Genomic DNA, 13,419 nt, shown 5'->3' on the forward strand with positions numbered 1-13,419 from the left:
CATAGCGCCTTTTTTCAAAAGCGCACTTTCGTAAAAAGGCGTTCTTCCTCGTAAAACGAGGCTTTCCGCGGTCGAAAAAACTGCCGCGTTCTTTCAATTTACTTTCGAAAGAACGCGGAGGCAGTCTAGACGCAGGGGACGTTTTTTCGGAAAAACCCTGTAATCTAGACACACCCTGAGTGGCTATTCCCCTTCTCCGATGACGTCGTTTGTGCCTTTCCCGTTTGGCTGTGTGCGCGCTACCTTCCGTGTGAGGCGCGGGGATAGTGGAGCGCAATCACCAGCTAGCGATGTGGGGAAACCTGAACTCGCGCCCCACACCAAAATGACAGGCCTTCCGCGCTCCCCTGGCTTGTGGAGGAAAGGGAACCTGCGGGTCCTGTCAGTAAGCAAGTCACACCGTGGCCGCAAGTGGGCAGGAGAGAAGAGAAACGGAAACCTCTCCCCATTCCTCCACCCCGATTGAGCCCCACAGCGGCTCTGTCTCGCCTCTTGTGGTTTCCCTGCCTGTTGTCGGCGTTGGGACAGGTTGGACCTCGCTGGGCTGGCACCCTCGGGACACTAGCGGATTTGCCAGACGGGGGACGGTCCCTCCTCTCGGGACCCATGCTGCCATCTGGCTGCTCCAGCCTGCCCCCGCTGCTGCCCTCGCTCCCCGGGGCTCTCTAGAGGCCGCCGGCCCTGCTGCTGCCAGGGCTGGAGTGCTACGGCTCCATAGAGTTCTGCAGCCGCCTGGCTCCATGCCCGGTGTGGAGGGCCGGGGTCCCATGGCCGGGGCCAGAGCTTCCAGCCCACCACTGGGGTCAGAGCTCCACAGCCGCTGGAGCCAGGGAGTTCTGCCAGGGCCGGAACTCCCCACTGTGCTGCCCGTCCACCCCCCTCCGCCCCCCACACTGGGCTCCCCACTGAGTTGCCAGTGCCCCCTACAGCGCTCCTGCCCCCCCGCCAGACCTCCCTGTTCCTGGGCTCTGTGGTCCAGGAGCATCCGTAGTCCTGCTGGATCACGGTTGTTGCCAGGCCAGGGAATCCCAGTTCAGGCAGATACAATCTATATTATACAACGTGGCTCATTCTCCATGCTCTGTTTTTGCTTTTTTTTTAATCCCTCAGTTGATTTAACACCTTTGATAGACCTGAGAATTCCTAGAACCAAAACAAATTACAGTCTACCAGTCTGGGGCTATGTCTAGACTAGAGGTATCCCGGAAAAACTCCATCACGTCCAGGGAACGTATCTGCTCTTCCGACATTTTTTGCAGAAGAGTATACACGTTCTTTCGGAAGCCCTGTCTTCCTCGTGCCACATGGAATTGACCATTCATTATCAGTGGGAAATAGGTCAATGGAGGGATGATAGGAGTTACTCTAGAGAACTTTCTGGGTGTCTGGCTGATGAGACTTGCCCACACGCTCAGGGTTTAGCTGATCGCCATATTTGGGGTCGGGAAGGAATTTTCCTCCAGGGTAGATTGGCAGAGGCCCTGGAGGTTTTTCGCCTTCCTCTGTAGCATGGGGCACGGGTCACAGCTGGAGGATTCTCTGCATCTTGGGGTCTTCAAAGTATTTGAAGGCTTCAATATCTGAGGTATAGGTGAGAGGATTATTCTAGGAGGGGTGGGTGAGATTCTGTGGCCTGCACTGTGCAGGGGGTCAGATTAGATGATCATAATGGTCCCTTCTGACCTTAAAGTCTATGAGGAGGTTTTTCCAAAATTTGGCCCATTGTAGACGGGCCAAATTTTAGAAATGCCCCTTCCGACAAAACTAGCAGAAAAAGGCACACAAGTTGCAGAATGCAAGTTGTGTACCTTTTCGCAATAAAAAGCGGCAGTCTAGACATAGCCTATGCCTGCGCCTCCCAGCTCCAGAGTTTCTTCCGTCTTATTTATTCATCTGCTTACATCTGCAAGGGGGCGCTGGAGATCTCGTTGAGTTATTCTGCTCTGAATGCAGCCAGGATTATTATTGTTGTTATTAGCATAAGCTGCGGAGGCAACAAAGCAGGGTATTTTGTTTGTTAAACTGTCATTGGAAAAGTTTCAGAGAAGGGCAACAAAAATGATGAGGGGTTTGGAGCAGGTCCCAAATGAAGAGAGATTAAAAAGACTGGGGATTTTCAGCTTAGAAAAGAGAAGGCTAAGGGGGATATGAGAGAGGTCTATAAAATCATGACTGGTGTGGAAAAAGTGAATGAGGAAAACTTATTTACTTATTCTCACAATATAAGAACTAGGGGTCACCAAATGAAATGAATAGGCAGCAGGTTTAAAGCAAACAAAAGGAAGTTTTTCTTTGCTCAGCGCATAGTCAACCTGTGGAACTCCTCGCCAGAGGATGTGGTGAAGACCAGGACTTTAACAGGGTTCAAAAAAGAGCTGGATAGATTCCTGGAGGTTAGGTCCATCAATGGCTATTAGCCAGGATGGGTAGGAATGGTGTCCCTAGCCTCTGTTTGTCTGGAAATGGATGACAGGAGAGGGATCATGTGATAATTACCTGTTGTGTTCCCTCTCTCTGGGGCATCTGGTATTGGCCACTGTCGGCAGACAGAATACTGGACTAGATGGACCTTTGGTCTGACCCGGTCTGGCTGTTCTTATGTTTCGGCCTCTTGTGGGGTTACTTCTGCTGGCATTGAGATTGCTGGAACTCGCAGAAGTTGCGGCATTAATTTTTTTATGTACATTTGTTGTCCTTAAACAGCTGACAGTGATGGGTCCCAAAGACTTTTGGGGGGAGCAGAAGGTTTAGAGGGGGCTGGTGGGTGTTGTTTTGGAGGGCTAGGCTGGGCATGGGGGCTCTGGTTCGGAAGCTGATGTTAGTCTAAGTGAACTAACGCAGAACAATTAGCCTAAATGTTATTTTGCGCTGCTATTCCTCATCCCAGGGGCCTTTTTAGCAAGCCAACACTTCAAACAGCGTCTCAGACGCTCTGTTGATTTCCCACAGCCTCTAGAAGTTCTGGATTCCATTCAGACACTTTTGATGTAGGGGAAACAGCCCATCTCTTCTTCCTCTGATCCGACTTGCTGAAATGTCAAGTGATGCGCTATGATGAAAAAATAAAGCAATGAGCTTTACAGCCAGAGCAAAATCCCTGCCTTCATCAGAGCTCTGTGCAGTGGGAAATAGCTCTTGTGCGTGTTGATGGATAGCTGTGTATTGTGTCACTTCATCAATTAGCTCTCAAGTCGCCATCCTGGCAAATGGGTCCTAGAAGACACATGAGTGAAAACTGTGTTTGTTCTACAGCAGAGATGCAGGGTGGATGCCTCCGGAGGTCTTTCCTTGCTTCCTTGTTTGAAACTCTGCAATATAATAATCTGTATATTCACTATCCCGGTATAACACGCTGGAAAATAAAACTGGATGGGGAAGTTTAGAAACTAGAATTTTCTCGCTAGAATTCGGCTGAATTGTCTCGTGCGACACGTTGAACAAAAGCTCCTGCCCGAGGGTCAGTGCGGTGTCAGGTAAGGATTACAGGTGTTGGCAGCTCGTCAACCTCAGGAGACATGCCAGGAACAATATTCTAACCTGAGTATGACCTTCATTGAACTGGCAAAACCACGGGATGCTGTCAGTCTGGGAGGATCCTGGCAAAATGTGGCTGCTTGGAGAAATTGATGGCAATAGTCTGGCAATTCCACGGCGGCGTGCTGGCTCACATTGTGGATGAGGATGAGTCATCCGAACCACTCGCTGTCCCCTATGGAGTCCAGCATGGCTGTGTGTGATGCTGACATGCTTACCAATGCCTTTTGTGACTGTGACATTGGGATAGGCCTTAGAAACCGGAATGATGGCGAGCCCTTCAATTTGAGGAGACTATCGGCTAAGACGGTACAGAAGGAGACTGTTCATGATCGTCTGTTTGCAGATGACTGTTGCCTGAATGCTACATGTGAGTCTGACGTGCAACTGAGTGTGGACTATTTCTCTTCAGCTTGGGATGATGTTGGTCTTACAATTAACAGCAAGACGACAGAAGCGATGTACCAGCCCACACTAGGAAAATCTTGCCCTGTCACAGCGACTGGCCAAACCCTCCACCCAATGGGCAAGTTCACTGAACTTGGCAGTCCACGGTTATATGCCGTTCACACCGATGACGAAACCTACGCCGGAATGCCCCACCGCGAGTATGCCTGTGGCCAGGTCTCTTGGGCAGCGGGGTGGCCTACTGGTTAGGTCCTGGAGTTAGCTGGCAGCAAAGGAATGAAGGCCCTAGCCTCTGGGGCCCTGGGCGTAGGAATTCTGGCCTGTTATCTAAGTCTGGTTCTTATGTTTGGGGTGTGGCCCCAAGAGTCCAATTTCTCCCTGCTTGGTGAGCGATCCTTGTAGGTTCTCCTACTTTGCAGCAAGAGGAGGGATTGGAGCTTATATGCTCCTGCGGCTGACCCAGTAGATGGCTCAGGTCCTGCAGGCTGCAGAACCAGCTCCTGTAAGCCAGGCTCCTCCCTTATATCCTCCCTCCAGGCCTGGCATTGGCTGTAGGGAAAACGGGGTGGGGCTAGTTGGGCAAAGAGGCTTTGTTTAACCCCTGCCCTGCCAGACCCTCCTCTCACTCCCTCACAGTGCCCTTTGGCAGACAACGGGCAAACCCGGGGGAGCGTAGAGGCATTAGAGAAGAAACAAAACTGACAGGCTACAAAGCCATCGTGTTGCCAACTCTGATGTACGCACGGGCCACACTGTGAAGTTGGATCCGTTTCAGATGGGCTATGCGAGGAGCCGCATGAGGACAAGATGGTGGGACTTGGCTCCGGATACTGAGATTCTCATGCTGGCGGGCATGCCAAACATTCATGCTCTCCCGATGAAATCATGGATGAAATGGGCAGCCGTGGCACCGGAATGTCAGATGAGCGACTGCCAAAGATCTTTTACGTTGAGCTAAAGCAGGGAAAGTGGTCTCAGGGAGGCCAAAGGAAACATTTTCAGGAGTTCCTTACATTATCCTGGGAATGATTCAATACTGACCCAGAGTTTGGGGAAGCTCTCGCTCATGAGCCTCATCCCCGCTGGAGCCACAGTCTGTGAGCAGAGGCGAACTGCTGGGGCAGAGCAGAAATACCAACAGCATAAATCTTGCCGCGGCAGCGATTGTTCAAAGTGTTGCACAAGACAATTCAGCAGAATTCTAGCGAGAATTCCAGCGATTGACAATGAGAGGCCCTGACAGCTGTTCCGCTTGTACAAATGGAGAAATGATGCATCCTGGCACTCAAGGGACATATTTCGTGGCGTCCACATGGAGTGAAAAAAATCGGTTCGTTTCAGAGCCATGTCCAATGTTCATCAAGTAACGCATGATGACATCTCCCATTGAGTGTGCCACAGCAAACTCAAATTGGCCTCATCAGCCACTCATGTGTTCACAGAAACCAAACCAAGCAGTGATGGTCACCTTCGAATGTGAAGGACTTCCATGGCGCACTGTGTTCACATGACTCTTGTGATGCACTCTCTGCCCTCCCCAAAAGAGGAGACCATGGTGCATCATGGGAGAGATATGTTGACCAAGGAACCCAACTTAGAGAGGAGAGTGAGCTCCTAAGGCTCCATGCTGGCACCTCAGAATGAAAATAGTCTAATTTCCATTTATTCATGCACACCTCGGAATTTTCCAGGGGCTTCTCTCCATTTTCTGACCAGCTCTTGAGTGATGCTGCTTCATGTGTGGGAAGATGGCGTGGGCAGTGCTCTGTGACCGTTTCCTGGCCGTTTTAGTTTCTCAGTGCCGATGACAGTATTCTAAGTGTAGACTCCTTTCGTCTGTAGCTTGAAACGTTACTCTACCACCTGGCTGAAGACGCACCGATCCCATTGCCCTCAGACATGGGACAAATGCTCAGGCCTTCTGGGTAGCCTGTATGGTGACATCCTTCAAGGCTCTGACCCTAAATCCTGTTTAAGCCCATTGGGAGGAAACTGGCATTCTCGTTTCCAGAGCTGAACTGACCTATGATTAAATAGGTCTGAGTGTTTGCTCGGGATTTGAATATGTGTCTTATTGGTGAGTATCTTTTTTTTTCTTTTTTGCCTCTTTTATCCATGTGTGATTTCTCCCAACATAGAAAGCAACTCAGTTCCATTTTGATTCTTTTGTTTGCCACGGCTGCAGGCTACTTATTTGGGTGTGAAGGCAGGGAAAGGAGAAACATCTGTCACAGCACACAGAAGTGCAACAAAAATGACTAAAGGTCTAGAAAACCATGACCTATGAAGGAAAACTGAAAGAACGGGGCTTGTTTAGTTTGGAAAAGAGAAGACTGAGAGTGGATGGGTTAGCAGCTTTCAAGTATCTAAAAGGGTGTTACGACGAGGGGAAAATTGTTCTCCTTGGCCTCTGATGACAGGACAAGAAGCAATGGGCTTAAATTGCAGCAAGGGAGGTTTAGGTTGGACATTAGGAAAAACTTCCTTCCTGTCAAGGTGGTTAAACACTGGAATAATTGCTCAGAGAGGTTGTGGAATCTCCATCACTGGGGATATTTAAGAGCAGGATGGACAGACACCTGTCAGGGACTCTAGACAGTGCTTGGCCGTGCCATGAGGACGGGGACTGGACTCGATACCCTTTCGAGGTCCCTTCCAGTTCTAGGATTCTAATGCAGAACTTTCCCGTCTTCTGTCCCATCCCTCCCAAGCCGTGTGAAGGAGGTGAGTATAGAATCCTAGAACACGAGAGCTGGAAGGGACTTCGAGAGAGCGAGTCCAGTCCCTGCCCTGCTATCCATGCTATCTTTTAACCAAGGCAAACAGTGAAGTGACCACGGAGTCGGTGTCGGAGCCAGAACTAGAGCTCTGAAGCTTCCAGATTCACATCTTCTGTTTGAACCAGGCCTCTTATTTTTGACAGCATTTCACCATCTGGGTTGCTGAGGGAGGTTGATATCGGGCCAGTTCTCTTAGGAAGCTGGCAAATCAGCTGGCTCTTGGAAGGAGAAAGGCCAACCAGTTGGAGAGCTCCGTCTTGTTAAGACACTAGGTGGATGCAGTTCCTTCGAAATGTGATTTTTTTTTAAGAGATATTTTCTTGTCGGGTGTATTTGCATTATCCAAGGGCATCGTCACACCGTTTTGTTGGCTCAAAGAGCGACACAATCGAAGTCTATTAACCGGGTGAGGCTTAACCAAGCAAAGCTCAGTGAAAGAGGCTGAATTCTTGTGTTCAATTGCCCAGACTGCTTGGAGCAAAACTCCCTTTCCTCTCTGGACATAGTCTTCAGCCTTGGGTAGGTGGGATGTGGTGTGTGGTCAGCATGGCTGCCTCCTCCCATGGTAACAGGGCATGATGAGGTCTGGACTTCAGTGTGCCTTTCGCTGCTGCTTACCTGGCTAATTGTTCTGGGGAGCAGCTGGTTTGTGCTAGAAATGAAAACTCAATTGCTTGGGTTCTAAGTTTGCAGATGATACCAAACTGGGTGGGGTTGCAACTTCTTTGGAGGATAGGGACATAATTCAAAATGACCTTAGCAAGTTAGAGAAATGGTCAGAGGTAAACAGGATGAGGTTTAATAAAGAGAAATGCAAAGTGCTCCACTTAGGAAGGAACGATCAGTTCCATACATACAAGATGGGAAGCGACTGTCTAGGAAGGAGCATGGCGGAAAGGGATCTAGGGGTCATAGTGGACCACAAGTTGAATATGAGTCAACAGTGTGATGCTAGGTTGTATCAACAGGTGTGTTGTAAGCAAAACTCGTGAAGTCATTCTGCCGCTCTACTCTGCACTAGTTAGGCCTCAGCTGGAGTACTGTGTCCAGTTCTGGGCGCCACATTTCAAGAAAGATGTGGAGAAATTGTAAAGGGTACAGAGAAGAGCGACAAGAATGATTAAAGGTTTAGAGAACATGACCTATGAAGCCAGGCTTCATGAACTGGGCTTGTTTAGTTTGGAAAAAAGAAGATTAAGGGGGGACATGATAGCGGTTTTCAAATATCTAAAAGGGTGTCACAAGGAGGAAGGAGAAAATTTGTTCCTCTTGGTTTCTGAGGACAGGACAAGGAGTAATGGGCTTAAAGTGCAGCAGGGGAGGTTTAGATTGGACATTAGGAAAAAATTCCTAACTGTCAGGGTGGTCAAATATTGGAATAAATTGCCAAGGGAGGTGGTGGAATCTCCCTCTCTGGAGATATTTAAGAACAGGTTAGATAGACATCTGTCAGGGATGGTGTAGACGGAGCTTGGTCCTGCCTTGAGGGCGGGGGGCTGGACTCGATGACCTCTCGAGGTCCCTTCCAGTCCTATGATTCTATGATTCTATTGCCGTCTCCTCTGCTTATGCATTCAGAGGCAGCTTCTGCTATGCTGCGTTTTACCGTGATAACAGCCATAATTTGGAAGCTGCTAGCTCTCCATTGCTCTGCCATCTGATTTGGGTTCAGTGCCAGTGGAGAATAGGTCTGTGAGTTTGTTTTCCAGGGTCCACACGAATGATTTTCTGATTCTTCCCTTAGTCATCCCAGGTAAAAATTCCAAAAATACTTTTGTGACTTGGACCCCAAAGTGCCTCTGACTTTCAGTGGAATTTAAGCATCAGTGTGACTTAGGCACTGCTGAAAGTTTTATCTCATGATGACATTCCTCGACTTCTACTATATATTTTAGAGCTTGGGTTCCCAAACTGGGGGTGTGAAAAAACTCCAGGGGGGGCACGAGGTGACTCAGCCCCCCCTCCCCATCAAGTTTTACTGCTCTGCTCAGTTTTTTTTTTTTTTTTTTGCTCAACAAGTTTTTTTTTGGGGGGTGTGTGAGGGTTTTTCAAAAATAAGAAAAGGGGGCGTGATGCTGAAAAGTTTGGGAACCTCTGTTTTAGAGAGTCTGTCAGTCTGCCTGACTGTTTGTCTGTTTGCTCCAGAACTCCTAAACGGAAACAACTGGGACCACCAAATTTGGTAGGCAGCTTCCTCCTATCTTAAGTTAAAAGCAAGATTGGGTTTGGCTGTGCCAGTAAAATGGGATGTGCCTGGAATGGGATTGGTTCTCTAAAACCCTACAGAAAAGAGACAGAATCACCAGGCATGTGATTAGAAAATAAGACCTAGAATATCTTACTGCCCCTGTATAAAACTATGGTTCGCCCACATCTTGAATACTGTGTACAGATGTGGTCTCCTCACCTTAAAAAATATATTTTGGCCTTGGAAAGGGTTCAGAAAAGGGCAGCTAAAATGATTAGGGGTTTGGAATGGGTCCCATATGGAGAGGTTAAAGCGACTGGGACTTTTCAGTTTAGAAAAGAGGAGACTGAGGGGGGATATGATAGAGGGATATAAAATCATGAGTGGTGTGGAGAGGGCGGATAAAGAAAAGTTATTTATTAGTTCCCATAATAGAAGAACTAGAGGACACCAAATGAAATTAATGGGTAGCAAGTTTAAAACTAATAAAAGAAAGTTCTTCTTCACACAGCGTGTAGTCAACCTGTGGAACTCCTTGCCAGAGGAGGCTGTGAAGGCTAGGACTATAACAGAATTTAAAGAGAAGCTAGATAATTTCATGGAGGTCAGGTCCATAAAAGGCTATTAGCCAGGGGATAAAATGGTGTCCCTGGCCTCTGTTTGTCAGAGGCTGGAGAAGGAGGGCAGGAGACAAATTGCTTGATCATGGTTTCGGTCCGCCCTCTCTGGGGTACCTGGTGCTGGCCACTGTGGGCAGACAGGCTACTGGGCTAGATGGACTTTTGGTCTGACCCAGTACGGCCGTTCTTATGTTCTTATGTTCAGGTGAAAGGGGCTGGCTGGGGGCACCTCCCCTACCTGGGACTGCCCCAGCTCCAAGCCTGCCACCCCCAGGTTCCCTTTAGGGAGGGCAATGAGGCTGAAGCTCCCCCTCCCCAATTTGTATGGGGACATTGCTAGCTGTTCCCCTTCGTCAGGGAGCGAGGGGAACGTGCCCAGTTTGCTGCATTCCTCCCCCTGGCTGGGGAGCGCAGGGGGCAGACGAACCTCGACCTGCCCCAGCCAGGGACATGCACCCCTCCCCCAGCTCTGCTCGCTGGAGCTGCAGTGGCCACAGAAAAGTGCGTCTCAAGTGGCCCTAAGTTGCAATGGTGACAGCAGGCTGGGGCTGTCCTCTCTCCCTGGAGCAGCCTACAGACCGAACCCCTCCTCCCCGGCCCCACCCTAGAGCAATGACTACAATGAAGCCTGGTCATTTTCATTTTATTTTCCAACCCCTCCCCCCCTCCCAAAATTCATTGAGTTAAGCACCCGTGCAACGCTGGGTAAATCTTCTAATACGTGTATGTCATGGTCATGCGGGATGGCCAGCAGCCTGGGGATTAAGGGGTTAACGGTACCTAGCTAGGTAGCAGTCAGCCAATAGAAATGCAGGCAGGAATTTCAAACTGGGACAAAGGAAGTTTTGGTTTTTCCCTCCTTTGTCCCTGGCCAGTTTGCTCCAGATACCGAGGGGGACAGACAATATGTCCTTCTCCAAGAAAAGACTCTTCACCATCGGTAAGTAGGGCAAATCCCTTTTATTGTTGTATGGTTTGGCAAATGGGAATCTGATGTCCGTGCATTTAGAAATGGGGCTTCCTCTCTTTTGGAACTAAGTTTTGTTCCCATGGGAAAATTCTCCATGAGTTTATTAATTGGTGGCTCTTACCAATCTAACTATGCCTGTAACAGAAGTGTTGTGATACTAAAAGTTCTTTCCTTTTTAAATAACCTGGTATTAATTCAGTTCTGTGTCCTGGGAAATCTGCCTGTGGGATCTGCAGGCCACTGACTAGGGGACAGCAACCACAAACTGCAGTTTGTATTTTCTCTTTTCTTTTTCAAGCTCTTGGGGGGGGGGAAAGCTTGGGGTGCCCTGGGGTTGGTTTCAAGTGTCCACCCTTGTTTGTGAGTTCAAAAGCCCTTGATGGTGGCGGCGGATTTTTTTTATTCCCCAAAACTAGGTTTTTAGGATGGGGGGGGGGGAGTTTTAGACGAAAGCCTGGAGAGAGCAGTTTTTGGGGTACTTTTGCGGGCCCCCACTTCTGCATTCATTGTGCCAGAGTGGGGAAGCAGCCTTGACCGTGTATATCAGAGACGGTCGCACGAGTCCAGAGTTGATCCCACATGAGTCCAGATAGGAATTCACCCCTGCCACTCAATGATGATTCTAATGATGCCCTAGAACACACAAGACTACCGAATACCCCAGAGTCTCTTTTATTCTTGCAGCCTCAATCTGGACCCATCTACTGTATTATCAATCAAATGAATTCCTATAAAAGAGTCCCTGGCCCTTCATAATTCTTAGGACCCCCTAGAATGCATTCCACTGGCTAACAACTCTGTTCCTCTGCAACAGGGAGACGTTTAAAGAGCTTTGTATAGAGAGAGAGAGACAGCATTTCAGCTTGTGCTACTTGTAGCTTCGCTACTGCTCATAGAATTATGACCATTTACATCCACGGAGGATCCATCAAAATGTGTCTGTTTCAGAGGCCTTCAGCATAGCTGGTTGAAAATATTATTGTCTGGCTTTTAAGGCCAGGGGGAGGAATGTCCCAGGAAGGCGATGGTTGGTTTTAGATGAGGCACGACCAGCTATGAGGCATGACCAGAGGTAGAGGGTAATGATGGATCGATGCTGGCTTGATGTTTCTTTCGATGTAGTTGCTTCATCGTTGGTTTGATGTGTGTTTCCAGAGCTGAGGCCACGGCAGAGTTGGAGATGAAGGGCTTTTATATTCAGAGATGTGAACATGCCACAGGAGGCTACTGATCTAGATTCATTTCTATGGTGTTGCTAGACAATGGCATTTGGGCGGTGTTTTCTAGGGCTGGCTGGAGAGCAATGTTCCATTTTGCAAAAAAAAATGGAGGTTTAGAAATATGTTTTCATTTCTCATTGGAACAAAAATGAGGCCTTTTGAAATCTACTATTTATTTGAGAGAGTTTGTGAGTGAGTGAGTCTGTCTGTCCATCTGTTTGTTCAAACAGTAAGAGCAAGAACAACCAAATTGGGTGTGCATCTTCCTCTTAGAATAGCCGAAAGCAAGGCCAGGGTTTGGTTGTGACAGCACAATGGGATGTGCCTGGAATGTGATTGTTTTTCATAACATGGAAAGGGAGGGGGCTGCTAGCAGGGACAGTTATACTGCGTAATGACCAGAGGGGGCAGCAAAGGGCCAGAGATGGGGCCAGGCAGCTCTAATCCAATTGTGGAAGAAGAGGGCAGAGATGGTGGTAAGGGTCCCATGCTGGTGCTGGGCAAGGTTGGCCCATTCCTCACATTCTGGCCCCAATCTCCACAGATAGAGCAGGGACAAACTGGGTGGGTTGGCATTTTATTTTATTTTATTTTGCCAGAGTGGTGTAGCAAAATTGCCAGCGTTAGCCAGACTTGAGGCAGGGGTCGTTTTTATAGGTGTACAGTGTCTGGAACTCTAAGGTGTGGTCTACACTAGACCGGGAAGGTCAGGTTGAAGAACGCAGCTCCGGCTACATAAAATACATAACATACGTAGCTGGAGTCAGCTTACCTTAAGCCATGCTTGGTGCTATCTTCACAGAGGGAGGCAGATGGAAGCAAACGCTTCCCTTACGCCTCACGACTGCCAGCAGTACTGGTGCTGGGTTGGCTGGAGCCTCCCTAGCGCTTGATTTAGCGGGACTTAACTAGACCCTCTAAATCGAATGCCAGAAGATCGATCTCCAGCATGGTAAGTATAGACATGCCCTAAGTGAAGTCAATGGGTTCTGCTCCCCTGGATTAAAACCACTCTCACTCCTGGGTATTATAGTTATTATTAGCCAATGCTGCATTCATCAGATGTAATCATAGCTACACCCACCAGCCACGTTAGTTTCTGCAGCTTCCAGACTTTTTTTCCTTTTCAGAACAATGGGTTGGGAGCAGTTTCAAGAAGTTAAGCGTCAGGCTGTGACTTGCACTATCTTTATGTCTCCCTAACCCCTTGGGCTGGTCTGTTGTACCATACCGATTCTCTCTCTGTTTCTGTTTCTCTTGTCTTAGCTGGGGTTGCGAAAAGCAGAGTTACTCAACCTTCAACCAGTCATCCACAGAAATAAACTGGTAAGTTGCTATTAATGCTTAAATCCTGCTCCACTCAAACCCGGAGTTGGGGAAACCTGGAATGTAAATTTCTGATGCTTGTGACTGCCCGTAACCACAGGTTGTCCATTGAGATGCAGCTGTCAAAATAAGGGAGAGAATTTGAGGAATTGAGATGCACAGCTAGAAAAGCATCCACTGTTCTGCTTTTGGAAATGAGTCATTCTCCATGCAGAGAGCAGTCTCGATAATCTGTTAAACACACTCCAATACAGTTCAGCACACTTGCTCTTGCTTGCTGGGTAGGACTGGATGTGCATAGGAAATTAATTTCACCTCCAGTGGGTTTGTGTCGTCTAGGGTGAGATCCAGCCCATAGCCTGTGAGAGGTTTC

The 13,419-nt window shown here is 48.5% G+C and overlaps 1 protein-coding gene across 5 annotated transcripts in view; it reads left to right on the forward strand.

The window, feature by feature from the left end:
• Positions 1 to 13,419, forward strand: part of KCNT1 (potassium sodium-activated channel subfamily T member 1) — a 234,670-nt gene that overhangs the window by 141,852 nt on the left and 79,399 nt on the right. For all 5 annotated transcript variants that reach the window (XM_075905515.2, XM_075905514.2, XM_089772975.1 and 2 more), the window contains one exon: positions 12,987 to 13,046. In XM_075905515.2, coding sequence (XP_075761630.1) covers positions 12,987 to 13,046 — 60 coding nt within the window. The remainder of the gene's footprint in view (positions 1 to 12,986; positions 13,047 to 13,419) is intronic.

The sequence above is a fragment of the Pelodiscus sinensis genome, chromosome 23 (assembly GCF_052426305.1).
Source record: "Pelodiscus sinensis isolate ZL-2025 chromosome 23, ASM5242630v1, whole genome shotgun sequence".
In the NCBI taxonomy this organism is placed as follows: Eukaryota; Metazoa; Chordata; order Testudines; family Trionychidae; genus Pelodiscus; species Pelodiscus sinensis.